This window comes from Hippoglossus hippoglossus, chromosome 17 (assembly GCF_009819705.1).
Source record: "Hippoglossus hippoglossus isolate fHipHip1 chromosome 17, fHipHip1.pri, whole genome shotgun sequence".
Taxonomy (NCBI): domain Eukaryota; kingdom Metazoa; phylum Chordata; class Actinopteri; order Pleuronectiformes; family Pleuronectidae; genus Hippoglossus; species Hippoglossus hippoglossus.
Window position 1 is genome coordinate 24,428,574 of NC_047167.1, and position 20,915 is coordinate 24,449,488.

The 20,915-nt window shown below is 46.1% G+C and overlaps 2 protein-coding genes across 3 annotated transcripts; one reads left to right on the forward strand and one right to left on the reverse strand.

The window, feature by feature from the left end:
• Nucleotides 1-302: 302 nt before the first annotated feature.
• sft2d3 (SFT2 domain containing 3) lies at nucleotides 303-1,241 on the forward strand. Its single transcript, XM_034612902.1, has one exon. It carries the CDS (start codon nucleotides 345-347, stop codon nucleotides 993-995), a length of 651 nt encoding a protein of 216 aa, XP_034468793.1. The 5' UTR covers nucleotides 303-344; the 3' UTR covers nucleotides 996-1,241.
• Nucleotides 1,242-2,463: 1,222 nt separating this feature from the next.
• On the reverse strand, nucleotides 2,464-20,389 carry wdr33 (WD repeat domain 33). Of its 2 annotated transcripts, none has more exons than XM_034612821.1 (21): nucleotides 20,206-20,389; nucleotides 14,011-14,229; nucleotides 13,635-13,703; nucleotides 12,776-12,880; nucleotides 12,558-12,653; nucleotides 12,220-12,371; nucleotides 8,884-8,981; nucleotides 8,530-8,656; nucleotides 7,986-8,140; nucleotides 7,703-7,781; nucleotides 7,471-7,581; nucleotides 7,246-7,340; nucleotides 7,081-7,167; nucleotides 6,666-6,805; nucleotides 6,409-6,564; nucleotides 5,518-6,258; nucleotides 5,344-5,401; nucleotides 3,580-3,880; nucleotides 3,335-3,495; nucleotides 3,021-3,191; nucleotides 2,464-2,947 (listed from the first exon to the last, which is right to left on the reverse strand). In XM_034612821.1, exons 2-21 carry the CDS (start codon nucleotides 14,212-14,214, stop codon nucleotides 2,799-2,801), a joined length of 3,255 nt encoding a protein of 1,084 aa, XP_034468712.1. In that variant the 5' UTR covers nucleotides 14,215-14,229; nucleotides 20,206-20,389; the 3' UTR covers nucleotides 2,464-2,798. The 2 variants fall into 2 exon arrangements, with proteins under 2 accessions (XP_034468712.1, XP_034468713.1); XM_034612822.1 differs by having other exon boundaries at nucleotides 2,799-2,947; nucleotides 5,518-6,255; nucleotides 20,206-20,383.
• Nucleotides 20,390-20,915: the final 526 nt, after the last annotated feature.

Consider the following 20,915-nt stretch of genomic DNA (forward strand, 5'->3'; position numbering starts at 1 on the left):
GGTGATGCCGTCAAGTGCTGTCGAAAAACCAACACTTGAGAACAACCAAGCTAAAGTCTCCCTGTGAGCACAGTCTGTCCATTTACTAAAGCACAGCGGGCTGTGTGCTGTTTATTTAATTGATTACACCTGAATAATTAAAAATAACCGTCAGTGTTGCGGCGTCGTCCGTTCACAGCTTCCCTATGTCCTGACGTACCTGAACTCATCACCTGTTTGTGTTCTAACATGTAGTTCTTTATCTGACCACTGGGGGGCAGGAGGGCACCACGCGGCCGGAAGTCGACATAAGAATCAGCGAAGAAGAGAGTGATGCTAACCGTTAGCCGTTAGCTCCCTCCGTCATGGCGGACCTGAACCGACAGCTCCAGGAGTACCTGACTCAGTCCAAAGGCGGCGGAGCGAAGACCATCTCCAGCACCACGGTGGACTTTGACGACCCGGAGCCGGTTCCCGGGAGCTGGTTCGGGCGGTGGTCCAGCCCACGGTCCGGACAGAGCTCCAATTCAAACAGCGGCATCTCCTGGCCGTGGTCAGCCGAGCCGGACCCATGTCTGCCGGGCATGAGCCGGCGGCAGCGGCTGGTGGTGTTCGGGGTGTGCGCGTCGTTCTCCGCGCTGTGTTTCGGGCTGTCCGCGCTGTACGCGCCGCTGCTGCTGATCTACGCCCGGAAGTTCGCCCTGCTCTGGTCGCTCGGTTCGCTGTTCGCCATCGCGTCCGCGGCGGTGCTGCGCGGCCCCAGCAGGCTCGTCGCCGGCCTCCCCACCTCCCCCGCAGCCGCCGTGTACCTGTGCGCCCTCGGAGGGACTCTGTACGCGGCGCTGAGCCTCCACAGCACCGTGCTGACCGCGCTGGGCGCTGCCCTGCAGGTGGCTGTCATCGTCGGATACGTGGTGTCGCTTCTGCCCGGAGGCAGCGCCGGGATCCGCTTCATGGGGGGCATGGCGGCTTCCGCCATCAAAAGGACCGTGGCCGGGAAAACCATTCCCATCTGACCGGAGAATGAGCGCCAAGTCCGGGGCGGAGCGCTGACTCCGCCCCGGACCAGAAAGGACCAAGATATCAGTACATTCCTCCAGGAAGTAAACAGGCAGCTGATGATTGACACCTGTCAGCTGATCAGCTGCTGGTTGAGCAGGTGTGAAGCAAACACCGGACACGTGCTGCTGATTGGTCAGATCCTGTCACATGGCTGATGATGGATCTGATTGTTTCGTATTAAAATTTAATTAAAAACTAACGTCATGTTTCCTGATCAATGACCTGATGTAAACAGCTGGAGGGCACAGCTGTCTCACTCGTCTCACCTGTCTCACCTCACCCCTCAGTCTCACCACTTGTCTCCCTTCACCTGTCTCCCCTCAGTCTCACCACTTGTCTCCCTTCACCTGTCTCCCCTCAGTCTCACCACTTGTCTCCCTTCACCGTCTCAGCACCTGTCTCACCTCACTCTCACCTGTCTCCTCTCTGTCCCCCCTCACCTGTCTCCCCTCAGTCTCACCACCTGTCTCACCTCACCTCACCTCACCTCAGTCTCACCACCTGTCTCACCACTTGTCTCCCCTCACTCTCACCTGTCTCCTCTCTGTCCCCCCTCACCTCAGTCTCACCACCTGTCTCACCTCACCTGTCTCACCACTTGTCTCCCCTCACTCTCACCTGTCTCCTCTCTGTCCCCCCTCACCTGTCTCCCCTCAGTCTCACCACTTGTCTCCCCTCACCTGTCTCCCCTCAGTCTCACCACTTGTCTCCCCTCACCTGTCTCACCTCACTCTCACCTCCCATCTCACCACTTGTCTCCTCTCTGTCCCCCCTCACCTGTCTCCCCTCAGTCACCACTTGTCTCCCCTCAGTCTCACCTCACCTGTCTCACCACTTGTCTCCTCTCTGTCCCCCCTCACCTGTCTCACCTCACTCTCACCTCTCCCCTCAGTCTCACCTCACCTGTCTCACCACTTGTCTCCTCTCTGTCCCCCCTCACCTGTCTCCCCTCACTGTCCTTTAACCCGATGTTAACCAGTGAGATGTGACTAGAGGTCAGAGCCTTGAACGTCTCACTGTCACCAGCTGTGAACATGTCAGCGTGACCACACGTGTGCAGATGTTTAACATCTGTCTGATGCAACAAATCCTTTATCATTTTGATTTGTACAATTTGACCTGAATGCAGCATCACAAGGATCAGCTGACTTAACAAATCTCACACAGGTCATCAGTGACACTCGACTCACCTGAGTTTACTCAGTATTAAAGTAACTTGACACATTTTAATATTCATATATAGTTAAACACAATTATATAAAGTTTAAGATATAGTTATAGTTTAACATAGTTATATATGTTTACCATATGTTTCTAGAGGCGACAGTAATAATGACATCTGTCAGTCTCACAAATGTTGGACTGCTCCTTTAAACAATCTTTTCTCTGATTGGTGAACACGAGCAGCCGCAGTAAAGATGGAGTTTGAAGTGTGAATCTTTATTGTCCACCTCAGTGGAGTCGGTGAAGACATAAAAACATAGAAATCTTTTACAAAAAACGACAAAAACAAGCTGAAGACAAAAGATTGGGTGAAATAAAAGAGGCGGAGCTTCTCTACAGTATATTACATTAAAATGTCACCTGCTCAGTCCCTCCAATCACAAGCCACCATTCTCTACAGCAGCAGCACACATCTGTGTGTCACATGACCAAACATCAGTCCGAGGGGTGATCAGGGTACGGTCTCAGGTCTGGAGGGACCAGCGGCGACACAACCAAAGGACAGGAGGATCATGGGAGTTTTTTCATCAGGACTACCGGCCACGAACGCCTCCCCTCAGTGCTCCTCTGGGTGGTGGTCCCCCCCTCCTGGGGCCAGGTCCCGGTCCTCCGGGACCCCAGCCTCCTCGTCCACCTCGACCAGACGGACCGTAGCTGCCTTCTTCCCTCTGGGGGGGTCGACCTGCAGGGAGGAGACGTTTAGACACGTTCGTCCACAACACGTTACGTATTCATCTTTATATGAAAATATGAACCTCCATCAGCTCCGGGGGACTCTCGCTCTCCAGTTCCTGGTCCATCCTGCCATGGACGCTTTCGGGGGGGCAAAGACGCCATGTCCATCCCCTGAAGGGAAGACGGGCGCTCACGACCAGCTGGTGACGACCCATCATGCATCTGCTGACCGTCCCGATAACCATCCTGACCTATACACATGAAGACAAAGACAAAACCATCAAAATAAGAGTCGGAGGAGAAAAAAATTCAATAATGTGGTTTGAGACAGAGACATGTTTGAAAGTGAACTGGACTCTGATGACACAGAGATTAAGATGTCAGGACTACTCACCTCCTCCTCTGGGGGCACCTCCTCCTCGAGGCGGTCTCCCTCTGCCTCCGGTGTCCCAGCCTCGGCCAATCTCCTCCGGGCCGTCGAAGCCCTCCTCCTGGCCGCCGTACGCATCAGGGTAACCACGACCTCCAGGCCGGCCAGGGCCGCCTCCTCTGTACCTGAAACAGAGTCCAGTTCAGACCTGTTCAGACCTGAGTTACTACAAGTTCTCACATTCAGGAGTAAAGTGGAAAGCATCTGACCTGTCGTCTCTCCGTCCTCTAAATTCTCCTCCGCTGAACCTTTCGTCAGAACCCCAGTTCCCTCCATTCCCTCCTCTGTGTCCTCCACCCCTGTGTCCTCCCCCTCCCTGGTATCCTGGTCCAGGTCTCCAGCCCTCCTCTCCTCTGCCGTGAAAGTCCTGGCCTCCCTCAAAGTCCTGTGGTCCACGCCGACCCTGCTGGTTGTCCGCCCAGTACGGCCCAGATCCCTGGTCTGGTCCTCCGGGACCCTGTCGGTCAGAAGGGCCCATATGGTGGTTAGGCGGTGGCCCCCGGGGATCTCCTAGATGAGAAGAGCCAGTTGACACGATGAGAATAAGAGCTGCAAATCAAATCTCAGTGTTGGTTAGATATCAACTGAAGAGAAATTATCATAATTTGATCACAATGTTCCTGATGGAAACATTAGATTTATTGTTTTACTCTGACACATGAATATTTAGTCAAAAAGACATTTTAACATTCCCAAACTTTAGACACTAAACAAAGACCAATGGGCCTCATTCACGCAGTTTGTATTAAGATTCTGATGTTTTGTTATCTGGGATCTGTTCATCAAAACAGAATCTACTCACTTTGACATGCTTCTGTAAAATAATCAGTTTCGTGGATCTACAGTTGTATGGTAAGATTTCAATTATCATACCAGTGGATCATTTTTATTCTAAAACAGACACAGGTGTCAGTGCATTTTTCTATTTTAGCAAATTTGTACTAATTTCTTCGAGTGTCAGAGATGAAAATGATGAAAAAGAGAAAACGTAGTCACAAAAACAATCTCCCTTCGTTAGGCTGTACACACTGGTTGTGTTTAATGTGTTTCATGGTTCATGGTTTTTCAGTTTGTATTTAAAATTTTCCATCCAATTGTCCAAATTCTGAAAAACAAGCCGTTTCTGACTCTGAGGGGAAATGTCCCGACCTGAACCTGTGTCTGACCCGAGCTCCAAGCAGTTCAAATCTCACTCTCTCTCACACACACACACACACACACACACACACACACACACACACACACACACACACACACACACACACACACACACACACACACACACACACACACACACACACACACACACACACACACACACACACACGTAATTAAGAACCGCCACCGTCAGAGGCTGGAGGTGGGATTTCTGTGACCACTGAGTGCAAAACACGTGAAGACCAAAACATGTTTTTACCCAGTGTGAGTTTACACAAGTGTCCGATAAGACGAGATGTGTCTGTTGTCAGATCAAGTGAATGAAAGCTGAATAAAAGAATGAAAGATGGCTATCAAGAACGATTTTACTCATTGAAAAAAGTATTGATCAGTGTTGATAATTTGGTGGTTACTAACAAATCAACATTAAACTGCAGCAGGTCAGAGACGTCAACTGAGTCTGAGTCGGTTTGTGTCTGTCAGCGCAGGCGAGAGCGAGAGGAATCAGGTATCCCCAATGAATATATATAAATTAATGTAATATTTAATAAGTGCCATAGTTTCATTCATACAGTTGAGGCCTAGAGACGTAGACAGTGACGTGTGTCTGAGGCGGCCATGGAAAAAAGCAAACCTGGTTCTAAAAGGTTTACAAGTTGAACCAACTCGGAACCAGCACTAACACTCGGTTCACTTTAAACAAGGGACCCTACATGAATCCCTGAGGTACACCACAGGATCTGAGACGTTATCAGCAGAACTAGAACAGGTCTAAACATCTGGCTACGTTCAAACTTAATTTTGCTGTCTCTTACCTTTGTTGTTGGGCCCCTGCGGCCCCATCCCGTGCATTATAGGTCCCGAGCTTTGACCCTGCAAAGACCACATGAGTGCGTATGATCAGACGGCACCTTTAAAACCTGATCCAGGGACAGTCCTGTTGATGATCAACATTTTACAGAAGCTGAATCTCAGTCACAGAAACTCACCTGGTGCATGTATGGGGGCCCTTGCATGTTACCATGGGGTCCTTGCATGTTGCCAGGGGGGCCCTGCATGTTTCCATGGGGTCCTTGCATGTTACCTGGGGGCCCCTGCATTTTTCCTGGAGGTCCATGCATTCCTCCTGGGGGCCCCTGCATGTTGCCCATCCCATAATTGTTTGGCATGTTGTTGTGTGTCCTGGGTGGGGGTCCCATCATTCCACCCTGCATAGGACCCTGGGGGCCCATCATGTTTCCTTGAGGTGGCATCATGCCCCCCTGAGATGGAGGCCCTTGAGGATCCCTTGGACCCATTCCTCGAGGAGGGGGGCCCATCATCCCACCAGGAGGGCCCTGCATCCCTCTGGGTCCAGGACCCATACTGTGAGGCCCTTGAGGACCCATGTTTCTATGAGGGCCAGGATGTCTCTGCAATCCTTGAGGTCCTTGCATGTCGGGTGGTCCCATCATGCCCTGAGGCGGCCCCTGGTGAGACTGAGGTCCTGAGGGGGGCCCCATTTGTCCAGGGGGAATGAAAGGGGGCTGCATACCTCCAGGGCCCATGGGGGGGGGCATGTTATTGGGCATTTGCTGAGGAGGCATGTTTGGGTGAAATCCCTGCTGGCCAGGAGGCATAGGGGCCCCAGGACCTGCAGGGCCTCCGGGGCCAGGGAAGGGGGGCATGGTGCCCTGTCCCTGTGGGGGGCCCATGTTCCCGTCTGTGCTCATCCGGTCCATCTTCATTTGCTGCACGAAACCAAAACACGGTTTAATGAGATTCTGTTTTCAGGTGTTTATTCTGGTTTTAAAAACTCAGATTCCTCGACAGAGTTTAACTTTAGTTTTAATAAAAAAATGAGTAGTTCTTATGTTCCAAGAGAAGGCGGAGCCTCTCACCTCCAGCAGCTGAGGGTTGGTGTACTGTAGAGCTGCCATCTCCTGCTCCATCTCTGCCTGAGATTTCTTCTTCCCCTCCACCTTCTGCTCCACCTTTCGCTCTTTGGACAGATCTCCAGAGGGCGGCATCATGGGAACTTTATTCTCCGCCCACGCCTGTGATGAAGGAGGTCACAGTAAAAAAAACACTCAGCACTGCCACAGCTGCTTCTGTAAGTGTCCAGGTGTTGACCAGGTGCTCTGCTGCAGCCGTTTACCTGTTGGAACTGGGCCGGGATTGGTTTGGCGTACGGCACTTTCTTCTGAGGGACCTTCTTGGCGTCTTTACCCATGACTTCGTCCATGCCCCAGTCCAGACCAGGGATAGACATCTCGACCTCCGGGGCTGCCTCTTTACCTGGATACAAATGTTACACCTGAGCAACACCCGAGTAACACCTATATTACACTATTGTATTACAATACATCATCTGACTACTACATGAACATTTTAGTTTTTAGACCCAATAAAGTGCAAATCATCCGTTTTACTGCTGACGAGAAAGAAAAGAATGAAAACAAAAACCTGTTTAAAACAGGAAATGAGTTCAATGAGCAGATCAAATATGAAGGTTTGGAGAATAAATGTGATAAAACATTGAAATACTCCATGAGGTCCAGGATGAGACTTACTGCTCTGCTCCTGCTCCATGGCAGCCTTCAGCTGCTCGGGGATCCCCATACCGGGGATGGAGGCCATGCTGTTCAGGTCCATGTCGTCTGAAACACAAACGCACAAACATCAGCTGTGAAGTAAAGTCAGAACCTTTGTGTTGCGTTTGGTCCTCTGACACTCACCATACTCCATGCCGTCCTCCGACATCCCCGGCAGCAGGTTCAAGTTGTAACGGTCTCTCATCTTATCGCCTGGTCGATTCCTCGTCCAGAATTTACTGAAAATAAAAACAAATCCGAGTGTGACAGCGTCAGGTGTTTCAAATTAACTGTCAACTGCTCACAGCCCACTTTGTGTATAGGAAATACATATGTTGTGAGGACGTTGTTTAGACATTGTGTGGATACCTGGTGTGGTCGTTGGAGCCGGAGCACAGGATGTGACCCAGCGGGTGCCATGCCAGACTCCAGATCATTCCCTCATGAGCCATCTCCATCCCTCCCACCTCCTTCTCCACCCTGACAACAACAACAAACACCTGAGCCAGTACACAACACATTGATCAGTCTCATGGGAGTGTGTGTGTGTGTGTGTGTGTGTGTGTGTGTGTGTGTGTGTGTGTGTGTGTGTCATTTTTACCCAGTGTGCCAGAAGAGCAGAGAACCATCAGAACCTCCGCTGGCAAACAGACCTTCATGGACGGGATGCCAGGCAACAGCTGAGAACATAGAACCAGAAATAAGAGACATCATTTTGAGTCAGACTCTGCTAACATACAGGAGGCGGGGTTTATGGCCTATACTGTTGCCAGCCACTAGGGGGCAGTCATGATTTGGCCTCAGTTTGAGGAGCCTTCATGTCATCCATCTGTATTTACAGTCTGTGATATCGAAAGTGATGTCGTATTGGTTTGTTTTCTCACCCGTCGCCTCCTTCTTGTGTCCTCGGAACACCTGCAGCTCGTCCTTCAGGTTTCTGATGTCAAACAGTTTGCACAGGTGGTCACGTGACGCCGTCAGCAGCCAATTACCATTCAGGTTCCACTTCACCTCCATCACCGTGTTCTTATGGGCGTGACTGAGGAGAGAGAGAGAGAGAGCAAGCGAGTGAGGTCTGAATGATCTGGTTTCATTATTTGACTCTTTGACAACAGCAGAAAGGTTAAAGGTCAAACAAGTTCCACTTCGAGTTCCTCCTCTTTCACATGAACCTGATTTGATTGGCTAGGGCCTACACATGAGTGTTTGTTTCCAAAACGATTTGTTTGGCCGCGATTAGATCTGCTCGATTTCTGATGTACGCAGTGACCAATGCATCGCAACGGAACCACAATGTAGTCCAGTAACGATAGACGTCAACACAATCGAAGTGAACGAGCAGCGTTTCTGTTGAAGCCTCCAACCTGGACGTGTAAGTCCTCTTTTAGTGTGTGTGTTACTGTGTGTATGTGAAGTGTGTGTACTCACAGTGTAGCCAGGCTCTGTCCAGTCTTGGGGTCCCAGAATTTGATTGGCTGTTGACTGTCTTTACTGCCAGAGACTACGAGGCCTTTAGTGGGATGCCAGTCAACACACTTCACATCAGCGCCATGACCTGCACGCACACGCACACACCCATTACCATCATGTAGGTTGTTAAATGTGAATCAATAAGGATCAATATAATCAATTATATATTGATGATATATTGTTTAACATGCCAATATATAAATACATTTTCTTAATTTTAGCACATGATCAATAATAGTCCCTTGTCCCTCCTGTCACATGACAGTCGGGTATTCTGCCCTCAGGTCTGAGGACGAGGCGGCAGGTTCGTACCTCGGAGGATCCGTTCCTCATGGCAACGCAAAAAGTCCCAGATCCGAACGGTGCCATCGTCTGAGCAGGTGGCGAATTTATTATCTGTGGGGGAGAAACTGGACAAGACGAGAAGCTGTGACCAATAACGGAGAGGAAATGGGACATCACATGGACCTTAACTTCCTGGTACAGAGACATTTACAGAACAGGTTGGAGGTCAGAGGTCACCTGAAACAGTCACTAACTCCCACTCCACTGTGAGAGCTTCACTGACCAACCACACACCATCACTTCAGTCCAATAACTCACCAGCTGAACTGAGGCTCCATCCACAAGTTACATGACCTGTCAGACTGGCCATGTGGTGTAAGCAGGAAGTAGATTGTCTACTCTGCAGTTGGTTGCTTAGTTACAGAAAATACTATGAACGAGGAACAGCGATGGTGAAAAGAGAAGATTTCTTGGAGTGACGACGAGCTGGAACTGTTACTGACAGTTAAGGCCGATACATGGTTTTGTGTCATAGTTACGCACGTAGCCTACACACGGGGACTACGCCGCTGTGAGCATTCATAGTTTATGAAGGTGTGTGCGTTGCTCTACAGTTACACCGCCGAAGCGCTAGTGGCTGTAGAGTTTCTATGCTTCTGTGTTGTTTCTTCTGGTTTCGAGTACGCTTATTAACAAATTCTCTGGCGTCTGTTTACTTCAGAACAAGGTTGTTATCAAGTTGGAGCTGATAGATGTTTAAGAGAAATTACTTTTTTTAAAGAACTGCAATGAAGAAAATAAAGACAGGAGTTGGTCTGTACGACCATTAAACCTATTGAGGCGAAGCAGGAGATTCCAGAAATACTGTCTGCAGGACATGTGATGCTACCAAGTATCAGAGTACGTGGGTTCTACGAAGGGTACACGTCTACGCGTCAGGTATGCCGGCGCTACAGCGTAGATTCGACGCAGAAGCATGAATTGGGGTTAAGTGTTAACGCTTTGTATTCACCGCTGGTAGTCATGTGACCGATAAGAACCAATCAGGAAGAGAACGTGTGTCTGCTTCTTCATCAGTTAAAATACTTTTAATCACAATTAATGAAACTTTAACACGTGTTCAACATGTTTGTATGAATCACACTGACTGTTTTATCTACAGGCTGATGTAAACTCATGTATGACCACACTGAGCACAGGAATATTAACATGTCTAAATGTCTCCACCTGCTGGACAACTAGGGGAACTTCACTAAATAATGTGAGTCTCAACACACATGCAGTCTTTCTCACAGTCACCCCCCTTAACGTGAGTGTACTGTATACTACATGTGTACTACATGCAAGTGTACCGTGTACTACATGTGTACCACATGCAAGCGTGGTGTGGACTATATGTGAATGTACTGTATCCTACATGTGTACAACATGTGTGCATACTGTGTACTACATGCAAATGTACTGTGCTACATGTGAACTATATGAGTGTAGTACATGTGAGTGTACTGTGTACTACATGTGAGGATACTACTGCTAGGTCACAGATTTCCCTATACCTCATCTTTGTCCGAAGCTAGGCTAACAGTATCCTATGCCTCCTCTTTGTGCTAAGCTAGGCTAACAGTTCCCCCATGCCTCCTCTTTCTGCTAAGCTAGGCTAACAGTTCCCCCATGCCTCCGCTTTGTGCTAAGCTAACCGTTTCCCCATGCCTCCTCTTTGTGCCAAGCTAGGCTAACAGTTCCCACTGGTGTCAGTTTTTGTGCTTAGCTAGTAAAAAGGCCCCCCTTAAATTGTGTTTAGCCGAGGTTACAGTTAACCTGCTTCCAGTGCTTGTGCTAAGCTAGGCTAACAGTTTCCCCATACTTCCAGTCTTTGTGCAAAGCTAAGCTTTAAGATTTGTAATAATCTTTAAGATTTGTAATCTTTGTTTTACCCAAGAACGGCCCTTTATATTTACATTAGGAGCAGGCCCTCTCTAGGGAGGCAGTAGCCCAGACTGGACAAACTAAACCTTTTGAGTTTTTATGACAACTGAAACCACCACAGGTGATTCCCTGCCTCCAGTCTTTGCACTAAACTCAGGTTACAAGTGAGCCTGAATCAAACTGAGAATTTTGAGGAAGCAGAAGGAGATTTTGAAGTTCACAGCTACCAACATGAAATTAAAGTCCTTATTTCTGTGATGAAGTTTAAACCTTTAAAACCGTCAGAATAAAAAACATTTTTAAAACGCATGTTTTGATCTTAACTCCTATTAAATTGCCAATTTTATAATTATTGCCAAATATGTCAGACATCTGGCAACATCTCAAATATCAGGGCATAACTCAAACACAAATAATTCAGTTTAAACTTGTAAATAATAATCAAACTAACCTAAATGTAGTATCTTAACATAAGGTTTGTGACAGTAACCAATTATTAAGATATAAACTATATCACTTTAAATCAAATAAAACCTTAACTATAATTCCAGAAAAAAAAAAAAGTAAAAACAAAGATTCAAGATAAAATCTTATCTGATCATATTGGCAGCTGTGGACTTCCACTTTATTCACTTCTCATGAAGAACGTTGGCACCACACAGCCTGTGACTGACAGCAAAGAGGATCATGGGTAATGTAGTTTGAATTAGATTCAAATCATCACTGGGTGACATCACACTGTACAGGTGATGGTTTTCAGGTTAAGACTCATTCCACTCAGTGTACTGGTTCTGCTGAGGGAGTGTGATGTCATCTGCAACCTGATGAAGTCATCTAACTTAAACAGTGGAGGTGAGGAGTGAGACTACCCTGTTGCATTGTGGGAAATGTAGGCTAGTGTGTTCGCACTGAGTGAGGAAGTTGTTTTTAATCGTCTCCTTCTCAAACACCAACAGGAAGTGGAAGACGGTGGTGTGGTTAACGCTCGCTGTTAAATGTGGAGCTGTGAGACTCAAAGGATTCAAAGATTTATTTAAAACATCTATAGGCGCCTGTCAGGTGACGTTCAGAACAGCAGCAGCAGGTCTGTGTGCAGGAGCTTCTATTTATTCACTTTATTGATCCCTGCTAAAACTTTATTGTATAAAGTCAATCCCCACCCCCTCCCCACTGGGCCTACCAAACATGTTGAGTAAATGAATGATGACTTTATTCAACACAGAGAAACAGCTCATCAGCCACATCAGGCAAAATATCAAGAACAGATCACTGCAGTGTTGCAACAGCACACACATACATCTGTCATTAATCAACCACAACAACATATGGCAAGAGGTGAGGCAGCACCACCATGTGGCTGCAGCATGGTACTGCAGTGCCGACCGTAAGCGGTAGAGACTCAGGTTAACTACAGAAAATGGTAGATTGGGTATAAACCTGGCTTCTCTAATGGCCTCCTTGTGAGCCTGGAACATCTTGACGTTGTTCATGTTGGACTGCCAGTACTTCACGTAGCCGCCGTGGTCCGCAGTCAGCATCCACATGTCGTTGTGAGACCAGGTCATGGCACGCACTGGACTGTCGTGGGCCTGCAGGGGAGACAGGAGGGTGTCGTTTTCTTATTTATTTATTTTTTACTAATGTTTGGTAAAATGAGTTGCTGGTTCCCGCCCTGGGCGAGCTCCATCACTCTTTCACCTTGTGACCTTCAAATGGAGTGATGTCATTACCATTCTGCTGACCACATCACAAGGTCGTCTGTAGCAAGCGTTTACCTGTAAAATGGTCTCAAAGTTGAAGGTGAGTCCGTTCCACAGCGTGAACTCTCCGCTGGACGCTCCAGTGACCAGACGTCGACCCTCAGGAGTCCACTGAACAGGAAACACACATTAATCTGGGGAATTTGTATTCTGAACTATCCGCATACCCTCATTCACAATAAAAGCATTAAATATGAGCCTTTGTACAAACGAAAAGTGATGCAGCAGCTCACCCTGATCACAAACACAGGACACTTGACTTTGTTGGTGGAGGTTCGGACAAACTTGGTGGTGACAGCGTTCATTGGATTGTTCAACATCCCGATAGGAGGAACCAGCTGCAACACAGTGAATGTTCATCTTTAACAAATATGTTTGTTACATGTTATACTGAAGATTTCACAATACAAGTTTATTATCATGTGAGCAAACAAGAGAATATTTAAATTAGATACAAGAACAGCTTCCTGTTCTGTTCATTCACATTTCTCACAGGTTCCCACCCCGTTAGAATAATAATTAAAATGTTTCTCTCATTCAGACTTGAAGAAGCTGGATTCTTTTTCACATGCTTCTTATTAACTTTAATTTTTAGTATATAAAAATTATAATTTAGATTATTTGTTTCTATATTTAAATTCATCCGTTTGGTCTGATGTGTGAGAATCAGCTGATGTTCATCTTCTGAAACTCAGTTCAGTGAGAATCAAACAGAAAATTCAAAAAGACTCGTCTGAACAGTCATCAGTCTTCACTGTGTTTGCCACTTCATGCAGGCAGGAAAAGAGGAATTGACATGGCTGTGCTTCAACTGTGCGAGGGGATGAAGTCAGCCGACCAAAGTTTTAAGACATTTCTGACGGTCAGGAGCAATTCATCGCTGCTCGCTCCCCCGTACACTGCACGGCAACCGAGGAAGCTGAAAATCGTACAATTCTGAAAAGAGTCAGACTCAAAAATCTGGGCAAAAACTGTCTTAAATCGTTCAGTGTTTGCCCAACTTAACATAAAACAGGCTTCCTGTGACAAAAAGGCGTTAAGCTAACAAACAAATCTAATAATCACACTGATGCTTAGTTTCGTTATACTGACGTCGTTGTAACATCCTGCGTCGGGCTGGATGGCTCTGAAGTCTCGATGGTCTCGCTGCCACAAACGGTTCTGCACAGAGAAACACAGAAAGCCACTCAAAGATGAAGAACACAGCCTGTGATTGGTCAGCTTCTGAACATTCACATGTTAACACATTACACACATGTCAAACTGAAGCAGCTGGGGATGGACAACAGCAAGTTAATTAATCAGTGACAGTATCCAGCAGTAGAAAAGCAGTTAAGTGTTTGTTGTTATGTCTCCACCTCACATGATGACATACTAATAAAGTTTAATTTAATCAACATCTGAAACATCCAACGTTCGAACACGAGAGTTTCCACTGTTTATTAAATAAAGTTTAACAGGTGGTCACCTCAAGGTATCTGATGACAGACGGGTTGTAGTCGATGGTTTTGCGGTTCACCGCCTTCCTCATGCGTTTCCCGTCGAAGGTGAGCTGCTGCATCGCCTGCTGCTGAGCGAAGTCCGGCCTCTTGTAGAAAACCTGCCGCGGCGCTTGATGCTGGAAACGCGGCATGTGGAAGAACCGCTGCGGTGAGCCAATGTCTGTTGCCATGGTGACGGGCTAAACCTGTAGGTTGCGAGACCAGGTGGGCAGGTAAATAAAGATTTAGTTCATCAACATTATTGAAGCCTGAGCTGAAACATTGATTTGACAATGAAATAAATAGGTGGCACAAACTGATCCAGGACTCTGATCATAACGAGCTGTGATCGGCCGATCGTTTCTCTACTGAACAAACCCAGAGATGAGTGATTCAGTCTGTTCTGAACCATTAATCTGTTCATTCAACAATCTTTGTCAGAGTCAGAAAACGGTAACCAGGAAACTGAACATCCATCTCAACATCCATCATTGATAACATCTATTACCATTAACAAACATGAACGTTTGACATCAGTTAGCGTCAGAGCGTCAGTCAAATCTGAGGCAAACAGTCAAGCTTAGTGAACAAAGCTCACATACGAACCACGTGCATCACAACTAGGGCTGCAACCAACGATTGTTGCGATAATGGATTAATCGACAGGATGTGTAGAAACTGATCAAACAAATGAACGTGAAGGAAAAGGTGAGAAAAGCCCAGTTTCTATCAACACTTGTCTCATCAAAACGAGCACAGGTCACATGACAGACGCTGAACACTTTCCAACTGCTTCCAGTCTTTGTGCTAAGCTAAGCTAAAGACCCTCTGTACTGGACACGACGCTGCTCAGATCAACAGTTATTGATTCTCAGAACAAAAGACAGAAAAAAAAAATAACACTGGAGCAGTGGCCTGAATTATTTTAAAGAGATTATTGTTGATTAAATCTCAATAGACAAAAACAGTTCGAAGACACATCAGCTGATATGAGACTTTCACAGACATCAGCATCAGCTTTTGCTGATTAAGTTATTTTACAGAATAAACACTGTAGAAAATATGTTTCATACATTTAGTTGTATTTGTGTTTTGTTTACATATATAGTTATTTGTAATAAAGTTAATGGTTAAACTAAAATACACAGAAATGATGACATCTTAGTAATCATTGACTACTTATCTGGACATTGTCAGAAAATCCATAGATATATTTTTATAGCATTATTAATGTTCTGTAATAAAGATTTCAGTGGATTAAAATAAAAAAGACATCAGTAATGACGAGAAAAGCATTTTATTTAATATGGATGTTTTATAATGTACATATGAAAGTGTAATGACGTGAAGTTGATTAATAAGATAAAAAACTTGGGGGGGTGGGTGAAGTGTTGAGTCCACAAAACACTTCAGGAGATTCAGCCGTAAACAGTGTTGCAGCCAAGCTGACCTCTTCTTCAGACGTAATAAAAACATAACATGCCTCTATACTGCTCGTGTGGCGCCATCAAGTGTCCAGAAGGCCCGACATTCAAATTCAACTCGAACCGGCGTCATTTACACCAACTTTTTAGCCTAAACAAATCCACTACCGGAAGTAGCAAGGCTAGCAGACCTAGCCATGCGAACGCACTCCGCCCTTGGGCGAGAGTGTGTGGTTTTCCCGTCTGCCCTTCCATACATGAACACGCCTCCAAGGAGACTGACATTTGGGCTAAGAACGCAGTGTGTACATGACAGGTGTGGAATTTCCTCGATTCTGTGATGCAGACGACTCTGCATCGATGCAGAGACAGAACATAATCGATTCATGCTTTTCCGCTATGTTCATTGTTTTAGTGATGTCCCGCCACTGCATCATTATAACCAGCGCTGCTTCAGTCAGGACAGCCGCTTGTTAAATCTCCGGTCTGTGTAACAGTGTTTTAACTTCCTTGTTGCAGAAGAAGCGACGCCCCAGGAACATAAATATGAATTCATCAGGTTTTTATAAAGATCAGTTCTACATGCGAGTGATTAGAAAACATCAGAGGAGCAGAGACACTTGTTGACCAGCGGAGTAATGAGCCTCAGTGCAGTGGAGCTGCTAAGGGGGGCCAGCTTGATACAGTAAAGGCTATAATCAGAGTTTGTGCTTTTAAGCCTTAGGTGCAGCACACAAGTCTAAACTGAATGAATGAAATCAGTGTGGAGAGCACGGAGCACTGTCATTTACTGTTGTAGGCCCAACCCCACTTCACCCCTTAGCCCTTCCCCTTTGTTTTGCGCTTTCACGTGTAGGCTGTCCCAATACCTGTTGGGGCGGAGGGGTGGGGCCGAGGGGTGGCTCTCTTTACCCCTCCAAACGGAGATTTTTCAGACCCTCACTTCAGACGGAGGGGTACCCAGAATGCCTTGCAAATCACCGGCAAGCTGGGAGAGAGACCCACAAATGTAGTATTTTCTCCATTAATAAGGATTTAAAATTTACGATGATTGTAACATCTTAGTTTAATATCATTTCAATGTATTATGGTCACTTTTTTCACAACAACCTTAAAAATAATATATATAGATCAGGAGCGTGCTAGCGATCTGTTTTTGCACGATAATCCCGTATTTTCGCATCAACTACTGATGACGTGTCGGGTTTTGCGACGACTACTTATGATGCAACGGCTTCTTGAAGGGCTGTCCCAATTCGTAGGGGAAGGTTTCAACCACTACTCCTTGTGACTCCGTTTCAAGGAACAAAACAACCCTCGAAAACAAGGGGGGGGCCAAGGGGTGAAATGGGATTGGGCCAGTCTGATTTTTGAATTTAAAACCTTATTTTGTAAATGACAGCACACTTGTAATAACAGTAACAGTCTATAATACTTTTGAAAGCACATTCTAGATAAAACGGAGTTCATGTTGTTCTGACTGATTTCATTAAAAAAAAATAAAAAACGATGAAAATGCAGCCACGTGCAGTAATATAGAAAATTGTGGATGTGAAACATTGAAATGTATCAAGATGCATCGTCGACTGCTGAATCGTAATCAAATCGTGAGGCTAGTGACGATTCACAGCTCTAGTACACAACCTTGTCTCAAGTTGAATTTGAATGTCGGGGCTTACAGACACTTGACACCACAGGAGTAGTATTGAGACATTTTATGTTTTTTCACATTTGAAGATGAAGTCCCCAGTTAATTCAATGGTATTGGATTTTGCTGAAACACCGTTTACCCCTGAAACTCCAAAAGCGTTTAATGGACTCAAACACTCACCCCCCGTCCCCAAAAATAGTCACAAATGCAACTATATGGTCGCAGTCTGGAGCCGTGTACATGTCATGATCATTACCACGACTGACTGTTTAAGTTGATCGTAATTTGTTGATCTGCAGACTTGTGAATGCCTGATTTTTGTAGCTCCCAAGTTTAATTAAAGTTAACGGACTCGTGAAGAGCAAGCTTGAAAAGGTCCAGTGTGTAAGATTTAGGTGAAAGGGATCCATTGACAGAAATTGAATATAAAATAATCCTAGTGATGTTTTCACGAGTGTGTTTCAACTAAATTATATAAATTGTTGTTTGTTTACCCTGGAACGGGACCTTTATATTGAAATACTTTATATTTGCATAAGGGGGGGGGGGGGGGGGGGGGGGTCCTCTCTATGGAGGCCGCCATGTTTCTTAGCCCAGACTGGACAAACTAAACCCTTTGAGTTTCTATGACAACTGAAGCTACCACAGGTTCTCTTTCATGTTTGGAAGGTGAGTGTTCAGCTGCAACATGACATTTCACCACTAGATGTCACTAAATTCTACAGACTGCAACTTTAAGTGGAATATTTTTATTTGTGTACCCTCCAGTTCAATGTGAAAATTTATAATAATTATTGAAATACTATTAATTGTACTTTGTTAGTTTTTGACTTCATACAGACATTGATACAACTACTAGGCTGCTTCAACTTTGTTTTTTGATAGACTGCTGAACTTGAATTTACAGTGAATTCATATTCCTCCAGAAAGTTACTTGAATTTTACTTTGGTTTTCATTTTGATCGATGTATTCCTTTTACTTTAATGGACCAAGCTCTTTCACAAATTTTATTTTGAAGAGATATAAGACTTTAAAAGGCAGATTAGCAATAATGACTTGCAGTGCATACTTTTGTGAGATTTGTTTGTATTTAAATGATTAAATAAATATGAATAACAAGTTTATTATTATATTAATCAAGTAATAAAAACTAATCTTTAGATTAGAAAAATGTAACGTTAGACTAATCGAAAAAGAATAGTTAGATTAATGGATTAAAAAAAAATAATCGATAGGTGCAGCCCTACCAACGTTAGTTTAAATGTTGTGTTAGCATGTTAGCCACATTGGTATGTTAGCTCCGACGGTGAAAATGTATCGTTTGTCACAAAATAAATAACACTCATTTGACTAATATTTGAGTACATGGGTGTGTTGTACCTACATCATAGCGTTGCATACATAGGAAATCTCTGCTCTTTTTTAAACTGTGCCTCCCGGGGCACACCGGCAGCGGAACAGCTTGCTTTTCATTTCCATGCCTATGTTAACAAATCAGAGCGGCCACACCGACTGCGGTTCAGCCGCTGATGCCACACTGCTCTTCTACAGATTCGAGGTCTCGCAGATTTTTCCAATGTTCGACTCGGTTCACAGCTGAACAGAGAAAATGATCTGTTAGCACATTTGCAATGTTTCTGTCCAATGTCACGAACATTTGTGTTTGAAATGGCCTGTAGCCTACCGTTTCAAGATAAAAGCACTCCAGACTTTCTGTTGACTGAATCCATCATTTGTTTTTGAAAGGTTTTTATTGTGAAATATATACAGGAGTGGAAGATGCACTGCCAGTTATACCAGAAACCTCCGAAAGGCGCTAGTTATATTGAAAGTTAAGGTGAAGAACTTCATGTGATGGACAGACGTCTCACTCTGTCTCTTTCACAAATTTATGGTCATTTTCAAGGCAAACCTTTAAACCTTTGTAAAAACCAGCGCTGGCAGTAGCAGCGCTGCAGCAGAACTACAGCCAGTGTGAACAACTGACAACTGCGACACGCAGCCGTTCAGCAGCCGCTGTGCCCGGGCGTCATTCATACAGTACTGATCCAATTAGGCATTGTAACCGTTTATCGCGATACCTTTCTGGTACACTAAAACATGGTGTGGATGTAGCCTCACTCTGAGCTCATGTCGTCATAACTTTATAGGATGAAAAGAATAATAAAACATCTACGTCTTCAAACCTGAGCCATCTGTTTACTGCAGCTCAGCGGGATCGTTTTGTACCAGTATGACTGGTAATGGTTTGTATTTATAAAGATCTGGTCGTGAAGGCTCTGCACTTTACTCCTTCACAACGTGCACACTTCAGAAACACTGACGCCACAGACTTCCACCATGTTCAGGAGTGAGCAGCTGATACAGGGACCGTGTGGTCGGGTTCGGTCAGGTGACTGCACGTGGAGTCTCCTCACGAGAAAACCACCTGTGACACGTCCTGACCTCACTGAGGAATTAATGACACATTTACACTTGATGTTGAATTAAATTCCCCTCTGCTGCTCAGGAACTGTCACCAGACTTCAGGTTCACTCCATCAGCCACAGCGGCCCGGGGCCCCTGGAGCCCCGGTGCCCCTGGAGCCCCGGTGCCCCTGGAGCCCCGGTGGATGAGAACGTGAGACCGGGTGAAGCCGCTCACATCGCCCCGTCTGTCCCGCACTTCCCGGTGTCGTTGCGGGGAGACGGGAAAGCAACACCACGAGGTTTCCCCGCTGCTCCCGGGCGCTAGCGGGCAGTAAACACGGAGCTACAGCCGGGAGCCGGGAGCCCGCACGGCACGGCGGACACAGCGGAGCCGCCCCGGCTGCGCTGGAGACGGTTCATCGGAGCCGCTGCATTTAAATCGTTAACGTCTCCAGCGACGCTGCTGCTGCCTTTAGCTTGTGGCTAACAGTGCTAGCAGGCTACCCACCGGCAGCTTCCTCACACGGCGCAGGTCCCGCTCGACACCGTCCCCGCAACACGACCCTTAAACGCATCGTTTGGTTGGGAACGCGCCGCCGGACTGAACCTGGGTCCGCGGCTCCTCTTGTGTTCGGCAGCCGGAGGTAAATGGCGGCCCGGTCATTGCAACAATTACGCGCCGCAGCCACGAAACTCACCAGCAGTGTCCGCAGCAGAGTCCGCTATCTATGGGTCATGAAGCCGCCAGCCTCTTCGGTTCGTGCCGCTGCTCTCTGCGGGAACATGGAGCTCTCAGTCGACGTTGAGCTGTAAACGAGGTGCTCTTGTCCCTTCAGCCTCCAGCAGACTCCATCTTGACGCTTCTTCTACTCGGCCACGCACAAATGCATGCTGGGACGTTTTCTCAATGGGCGGGAGATCATGGCGTCATCACGCTTTGAACTCTGGGAATCGTAGTTTTACATTAATCCCATTTCTAACAGTTGATTTGTATGATATGAATTGTTTTGTTATATTCTGGTGGATTTCTGCAGGGATGATGTCATTTTTTAGGTGGAAGTTAGCGTCACCCTGGTTCCTTCCACTCAGGTTTATGATTCTAACACGTTTTATTCAGCAAAATAATCGTAACAAGTGAACAATTAAAGGTGTTGGAAGCCTGAATAGAATCCACAAAAGTGAAAAGCTAACATGAGGCTATAAACAAATAACTTGTTTTTCCTCTTATAGAAAAGTCGGAAACAGTTTGAAAGAGCTGATGTCCATGAGAACAAGAATGGAACAATGTTTAAATTAGCAGCTCGCCATTGTAAACAAAACCAGTTCATGATAAGGCATAACGTTACGTGTTACATACTAACACCATGGTAACATGTCCACAGACAGTAATTGGACAAAACAAATTTAA